The sequence below is a fragment of the Mirounga angustirostris genome, unplaced genomic scaffold (assembly GCF_029215605.1).
Source record: "Mirounga angustirostris isolate CCGP_5_RB_7025 unplaced genomic scaffold, mMirAng1.0.hap1 SCAF_3, whole genome shotgun sequence".
Classification (NCBI taxonomy): domain Eukaryota; kingdom Metazoa; phylum Chordata; class Mammalia; order Carnivora; family Phocidae; genus Mirounga; species Mirounga angustirostris.
In genome coordinates this window covers 110,569,945-110,578,334 of record NW_026991711.1, presented here as the reverse complement: position 1 = coordinate 110,578,334, position 8,390 = coordinate 110,569,945, and the positions used below count along the sequence as shown (strand labels likewise).

Genomic DNA, 8,390 nt, shown 5'->3' with positions numbered 1-8,390 from the left:
ACCTTTTATCAGTGGGCATAGGAATTAGGACAAACTCCAGTGACTTGAGACTACATTTAACTTGCTGTGACTAGTTGATTGGAAACCCGATGGTGGATCATATTTGTATTTAGTGTTGCTTATGTTCTGGGTGTTTGTCTTGGTTCACTCGTCCAACAAGTGTAGACTGAGCAGCAACTATGGGCTAGGATCACCGCTCTCCCTCACTGCTTTCTTGGCCCTCTCCTGATTGAATGAAAAATGTTCTCTAGAACCCGGATCATTGCTTAAGAATTTCATGGACCCGGCATGCTTCATTTCAAGTATAAGATAACAACACTCAGCTGGATAAGTTTGTAAGGGATGTGTGTGTGTGTGTGTGTGAGAGAGAGAGAGAGAGAGAGAGAGAACGAGCATGTGTGTGTATGAGCGTGTGTGTGTGTGTGTGTGTGTGTATTCTTCTGCCAGGTCTCTCACCACGACAGCTAGACATTTTCATTTTGACAACACTACTACAGAAAATTGTCATCTTTTTGTACAAAATGTTCCCTGTATTCTCATCATTTGGATGATTCAAGATCACTCCTCGGCTGCAAGAGGCGCAGCGTGTCTTGATAACTGCCTCTTTTTCAATTACAGTTAAGAAGAAGACTGTTGGGGACTCATGTTTTTCATCTTGCATAGGACCTCTACAGGGCCAGATTGAATTTCAATACAATATTAGGCAGTATGATATCATGGATGATAAAACGACATTGACAAATACGATCCAACACAAGACAATATGATGTAACATAGAGTAGTATCCACCCAAACAGGTACTTCTATTTTTTCTTTTATTTTTTCAAACAGGTACTTTTACAGAGGTGGGCAAGGAGGCTTCCATTCTCTCCCCCTATAATGTGGTAAAATGGTAAGCACAATGTCCATAAAGCATGTAGGAAGATGAAATGGTACATAAACATTAAAAGTGTAATAACAATAACATGAATGAGATTTTGCCATAACAACCAAGGTACTCTGTATTTCTTTGGGGGAAATTCATAATTATCTTTCTTGTTCTTTTCTGAAAATTATTATGAAAGTGAAACTTTCCTCAGGTGTTGTAACAAGAGAGTGACCATGTACCCGCATAAGGGGTGTAAATATTTCGGATGTTTATGTGCTTATATTTCTTCAGTTCCTTTTCTTAACAGAGTGAGCATATGGTATAGTAGTTAAAGAAGGGCCCCTGGAGCCATATTATTTAGATTCAAATACTAACCTGACACTTACTAACTGCATGAAGTTGGGTAACTTCATTATTTTCCCCCTCCATTTCCCCAAGTATAAATCAGGGATAATAATAGCACCTCACTCCATAGAGCTGTGAAGATTAAATAAAACTATATATATAAAGTGCAGTTCCTGGCACATAACAAGCATTCCATAAATGTTAGTTAATCAAAATTAGTCTCCCCAGAACTAATTTCTTTTTGTGGTCCCTGGGGTGGCCAGAGGAGAAATATTGCTCCAAAAGAAAGGATGAAGAAATTAGAGCCAGGTGAGAGAAATGACGTTCTGATCATTCAGGAAGCATGCTGAAGGCAGAAGGTGGTTGCGTGTATACTTTATGTGACTTGGTCAAAATATCTTAGGGTAGTTACTGTCAAATGACAAATCATTGTCAGAATACCAGAATCACCCCCTACCCTATAATTCAGCTGGAAATGGGCCTGCTGTAGGAGTTCTGGGTAATAACAAATGGTGATTTGCACTTAGCAGCCATAAGTAAGAGATGGTGGATGAAGCGCCGAAGTTCAGTAGGATGATGCTCCACAATATTGATTATCATATCTGCTGTCACTGTCTGCACTCAGACCTGCATTAGTAGTACTACCACGATAATTTTTTGTCTGGAGATGGAGTCTATAATTTCTCCCTTCTTCAAACTCTCCCCATCAAGTGCCAGGAAAATCTCTACAAGTCTGATAAAGTCACTTTCCTGCTAAACAACGTTCAGGTCTCAGAATTGACTAGAGACTTAATATACTACCTCTTGGTATGGCATTCAAGGTTTTTTAGCATCTGATCCCATACTTCATATTGTCTTTGTTATTTTTTAGAGCATTTTATTTATTTATTTGACAGAGAGAGAGAGAGAGCATGCACAAACAGGGGGAGCAGCAGAGGGAGAGGGAGAAGCAGGCTTCCTGCTGAGCAGGGAACCCAATGCGGGGCTCGATCCAAGGACCCTGGGATCATGACCTGAGCTGAAGGCAAAGGCTCAACTGACTAAGCCACCCAGGCGCTCTTAACCTTTAGAAGTTCATAAAGCTAACTGTTAGTCAATAAGCTGGAGATTTATCATCCACATCCATTAGGAACAACCTAGGTTTTCAAGCTGTATTACCTGTTTTCATCTCCATCACATGATTCCATTAGTCCTAAGAGGCAAGATATGGCAAGTATTCTATTTTATAGGTTGGAAAACTGAGATCCAGAGAGAGTAAATAATTTGCCCAGGACCTAAAAAGCAAGTTCTCCTATGTCTGCTCCTCTCTCTGTCTGTCTTTTTTTTTTTTCATTTTCTTCTCTTACACATTGCTCTGGCTCACTCACATATCTCCACCATTTGCTTCACGCATTACCGGTTTTCTGGAAAGCAGACTTTGCAACATCGGAAGGCTTAAGATGGACTTTACAAAAATGGAGAAACTTGGGGTAAGTCTGCTCAGATGTGTTTTATGAGGTGCCCTTAAAAATCAGGTTTCACATAAGTTCCTGAATTTCTGGCTTGTCATGAAAGATCTGAAGGTCTGGCAACATTGTGCCCACAATTCCCACATAAGCAGTATCGGCTTGAGCTGAGTAGAAGCCGGGACCCTTTTGGCCAGGGGGTTGAGCTTGAGTTTTCCCCAGCTGCTACCACTTCATAATGCCTTAAGCCTGCTCTTCTTTACTCATCTATATTACCCGCCTGGCCCTAGTAACATTTGAGTTTGCAAGCCTTGGTTCAAAGAAAGAGAAAAAAAATCCACCTACTTTTTAAAGATAAGATGAAACATATTAATTGAAGAAATTGTATGTGATTATTATGTTTGAAGAAAGTCTTTTGTTGTTTGGTATTAAGATTCGAGTTTCCCAAGGAGAGTGTTGATATTGTTTTGGTTTTATTTCTTATTTTTGACAACAGAGCAATTTGACCCAGAACTCTTAGTGACAGTCCTTTTGGATGAAAATCTTTACAGGGCCTTTTAATTAGGAATTGACAGGGTGATTAACTTATAATTCACAAAAATAAATGTGGAAAAGAGAAGTACAGGTCAATTTCTAGCTGTGTTAAACTGTAAGGACAGCAGCATTGGCAAGTGATTGTTCCTTTTTAACAGCTTTTCTAATTTTTCTTAATTGGATCCTTTGTTTTCTACTTGGATAGGGAGAACCATCATATGGCTTTCAATTACTAGCTGTGGCATGGTGATCCTGTCATGTGGCACACACTAAGTGAAGTCACACTCTCAACATATAGGACAAAACAAGTACCATCTCCACAAAATTTTGTGTATTAGTGTGAAAGGGGGGCAATCTTCCACATCCTGGGTAGGTAAATCCATGCTGGAATGGGCTGTACCAGCTAGCTGGCTTTTCCAGGGAGACTGTTTTGGACTTGGGTTTCCATTCTATAGACTAAGTTACCAGTTATAATATCTGAAAATATTTAGTCGTCATGATATAGAAATGCTCCTAAGGATACGAGATTATGATTGCATGATGGAACATGTTAGAAAGTGTACACATGCATACATGCACACATACAAACACATACACGAGAATATGCCAGTGTTCTCAAGGTATTTGGTTTCTTGGGTCCACTGGTGAATTGAGAGATTCTTTTTTTAAGAAACAAAGTTTTTCTGTGGCTTTCTTATTTTACAACTCCCACTGGATCTCTTTTGCCGACTGCATACATATTTTATCATGTCCTGTGTCTAACCCCAACATTGTTCTCTAGCTCCATCCTCCCAAGTTGCTAGGCATGCACTTCATCCTCTGTTCCCTGAGCTTCTCTCTTTACCTTGGAGATAGTGGGTCTTTCATGACTCTGTTCACGCCATCCCTGCTGGCCAGTATGTCTTCTACATTTTTCTTTGGTTAATCTTATTTCACTGGTCAAAATTAGATTAAAAAGGTTACCTTCCCAGTGAAACTTCACCTGACTCACCCCAGGCACAACTTGTTATTTGGTTCTCTGTCAACGACTGAACTTTGTTAATGTTTCTGTACTAGCTTCTGCTTGTTCATTCATTCAGAATGCTTTTCGAGCATCTCTGTGTATAGCTGCTGAGCCCTGGGGCGACATGGTTATTAAGGTGGCTGATCTTATATTAATCTTTAGATAATTTTCTCTCTTATTGGACTGTGGAACTTATAGAGGGTGGGAATTTGCCTTATTTTATATTTGTATTGCTCTTGCCTGGACTTGCAGCTGGCTTAAATGAGGTGATTAAGAAGTGCTCATTTTTTTTTTTTATGTCTTCTTGATGAAGAATATTGATCCATTTTATAAAATCTAACCCCTTAGTGGGGTCAACCTAGTACACCTCCATTCTCAGCTTTTAAACTTGGAATCGTTGTTATGACCATCATTACTGTCTTTGGAATGTTCTGGAATCTAATGACCTTTTGGTGTAACCCTTTTTATGCCTTGGTGTGTGCAAGTCAGATCCTCTGATGGGCGCTTTGCCTCAGTACTGTGGAATGGTCTTGTCCCCGAGAGGAACACAGTCTCTGATTAAATGCCCTTAGCAGGCAGGGATGGGACACAGCTGGGTTTGAATCAGACTAAATCCCATCAGATGGAAAATCAAGAAGCTGGTGCTTTTGAAGATTATAAATCTGGAAAGCAGCAGAGATGAGGGGCTATGAGTCCCTGCTCAAAGCAGGTATTGCCACTTCTCTTTGGCTATTAGTGCTGCTTCTTTCCGGCTCATGCTCCCAGAATAACTTTAAAGATGGACATGGGAAGGGATGCGATTTAAATGCGGGGACCACTAAACCAACTCTCCCCCCTTCAAAAAGGGAAGTAATTAAAATCTTGGAGGAGATGTAACTCAGAATATGGAATGTCATGGAAATGAGGAGGACTTGAAATAGAATGCCAGAAACTCTTGTTTCGTGTCTCCATGTTTTTCTGAAAGGCATCAGTACCACTTTACATATAAGAGTTTAAGGCTGGCAAGCCTATTAGCTCACTGTTACCAGTACCTTTAGTTCATGGGGTCCTGCCTCATGTGACTTGCCTTGGCTTCATGGAATGTGTATATATCCCCCTTGATGAAACCACTCTTGAGCATTTATTGTGGTTGCTTTTCTGTCCTTGGCCAAGAGCCGACTTACTGGCGCCATTGCCAAGATGAAGACATTCAAGAGGGGCAAGGTAACTTCTTTCTCAGGCAGCTCTGTGGATGCTGGAGCTGCCAGCACATCTGGCTATCTCTTGAACAGACTCTCTCCCTGTACCGTATACCCCATCCATGTAGACAGCCTGTGCTGCTCAGTGTTTGCTTTTGAATCCATGCTTCACACATTTTATTTACATGCTTTATTCCTCATTTTATGAACAAGTCGATAACTAGACTTACTCTTTATTGCACTGGATTAATTTTATTTATTCCTTTTGAATTTGATTAAAAGGCTGTCAAACAAAAGTTTACATTTTTTCCCCTAAAGATTGTATTTATTTATTTGAGAGAGAGCGAGCACATGAGAGGGGGGAGGGTCAGAGGGAGAAGCAGACCCCCCGCCGAGCAGGGAGCCCGATGCGGGACTCGATCCCAGGACTCCAGGATCACGACCCGAGCCGAAGGCAGTCGCCCAACCAACTGAGCCACCCAGGTGCCCCACAAAAGTCTACATTTTTATCAGCAGAATGCTTTCACAAAACTGGGTATGAGATGTGTTCAGCTAGAACATACTTTTTTTTTTTTTTTAAGATTTTATTTATTTGACAGAGAGAGCACAAGCAGAGGGAAAGAGAGAGGGAGAGAGAGAAGCAGGTTCCCTACTGAGCAAGGAGCCCGATGTGGGACTTGATCCCAGGACCCTGGGATCATGACCTGAGCCGAGGGCAGCCGCTTAACCGACTGAGCCACCCAGGCATCCCTAGAACATACTTTTCAAAAATAAAACATGTTTGAGGTATTCTAGACAGTTATCCTTTTGTTTATCCATGACAACTGAAACTAACAATCAAATGGATAAAGCAATCCAAGTCTAGTCAAGTAATCCTTAGGGCATATATATATCTATATATCTATATATCTATATCTATATCTATATCTATATATAAAGGCTTTTTAAAAAGTTCTTTCTAGATGGATTTAATGTAATTCACCAATAAAGCATCCTCAGAAGCATAATAAAAATTCTACATAAAATGACATAGCCAGGGCATAGGAAGATATACAGTTTGATGAAGATTCAAAATGGATGCTAACATTAAAAATGAGCGGTCATGCAATTCCTGTATAATATAAAGATCAGAATTCTAGGACACTAATTTTGCTTCTAATTTATAAGACAGTATGTTTATGGGACTGCAAATAGTGTGTGTGTATATACGTGTGTGTGTGGGTGTGTGTGTTTGTGTGTATAAAATCATCAGTGGCAAATGTTTTGAACTATCATTTCTCTTCAGAAAAATTGCCATTCAACATGTTGTATTTGTAAATTTCACCATATAGCATTGAGGATAGCTGGGCTGTATTTTCTATTTGCACATGCAAAAATGTTCCTGAAAGATGAAATATATCTATTTTAGTGGAGAACCTGATCTTTTTTGTTCTATTTTAAAATGACTAATTTCTGACTTCTTCCCTCTTTTGGTTCTACTCATGTACAAGTAGGAGTATGGGAACATGCCCGAGGCCACCAGGGCAGTGAACGGGCTCACCTGTGTGCACACGTACCCATATTGACAAAACTCACACTCACACAATTACACGCCCAATGCCTGGGAGCAGTTTTAAAACTGTCTTTTGGGTATGTGCTGTGCTCTGCACATTATCTTATAGTCTGGAGCATGTATAATGAATGCCTAGAAGTGCTAGAAAGAATAGCAATGAAGGGGTTAATGTAGAACACATATAGGCAAATATTGTCAACTATTTTATTCAAATGTTTGGAACTTAAACACAAAATTATCATTAAGTTTTCACAAAATGAGGCATCTGTCGCTTGAAAGGAAAAAAATATTTCAGAAATATGTTTACAGAAATGTAAAAATATTAGGCATCGAGACAGATGTGAACATATTCAGTCACTTGTCTTGTCTGTCAGTCTTCCTCTGAGCCGAAGATCTTATTGTACTCACTCAGCATGAGCTCAGCTATCTGGTTTTGGTATACCATATGTATTGCCATGTTCCCCATTTCATCTTCAGCTCGCAGAAGGGTGGGTCCAAATACAATCCCTAGGCTTTGAGTGGACATGAGGTTCTTGGAGGCTCTGGCCACAATCCTGGAGGGAGAGGGAAAGACAGAGATTCTATGAGTTTGAAGTTAAATTGTGGCTACCTTTGATTTGTAAAATTCCGTGTTCTTGAATTCTTTTTCTTTTTTTCAATTTCAATTTAAAGAAAGAAAGTAAGGGCAGTGATGGGCTTTGGCAAAACAGAGAATGCAACATAGGCAAAACATTTTTCTAGTTCTAGAAAGACAGTAACTTTACCATGACGTTTTGAAATCTTCTACTATTTGTGCTTCATTGTAGGAAAATAGAACCTATGACTTTGGGGAGAAGGATTCATTGCCTTGTACAACTTTTTGTCCCCATAGTACTTGGACACTTTGAGTGCTCAATAAATGTGGAATGAATGAATAAATAAACAGCAAAAATTACTGTGGAAAGTTAACAAGATTCGGCCTTTGAAAGGTTTATAATCAATGGAAGAAACAGGTGAGACATGCCTAAAATATATAAGAATCTAAACACAATAAATAGAATAGTTTATGCATAGTTAATGATAAAAAGTTGACATAGACCAAAAAAAAATAGTAAGTTTTTAGTGACTGGAGTGAGAAAAGTGTTCTTGACAAATACTAACTGCAAGATGTTTTGTAGAGAAGGTTGGTTCTGAGACATTTAGGTGTATGGCAAAATTCTAAATGTCTCCATTCATTTTGGACATCCCATCTAGCTCATACCGCAATAAAATATGGAATCCTGTAGAATTTGCACAGGAAAAGAGTCTCATTAGAATCGAAGACATCTTTGCTTGTGTGAGGACTCTATGGGGAGTTGGAATACCAATGAAACATTAGGATGTGGTTTTATTAATGGTAATGCCTTTCCTGCTTCAATACAGGACTCTTAAAAGGAAGATAAAGCCCATCCTAGATACTGAGACTTTTAAACAATGATGCTTATTC

The 8,390-nt window shown here is 39.4% G+C and overlaps 1 protein-coding gene across 2 annotated transcripts in view; it reads right to left on the bottom strand.

Annotated features, from left to right (window-relative positions):
• Positions 1–6,307: 6,307 nt before the first annotated feature.
• ARHGAP15 (Rho GTPase activating protein 15) overlaps positions 6,308–8,390 on the bottom strand; it is a 600,173-nt gene continuing 598,090 nt past the window's right edge. The window contains exon 14 of one of the 2 annotated variants that reach the window (XM_045868934.1): positions 6,308–7,479. In XM_045868934.1, coding sequence (XP_045724890.1) covers positions 7,296–7,479 — 184 coding nt within the window. In that variant the 3' untranslated portion in view covers positions 6,308–7,295. The remainder of the gene's footprint in view (positions 7,480–8,390) is intronic. The other variant, XM_054506238.2, reaches the window with a different exon arrangement.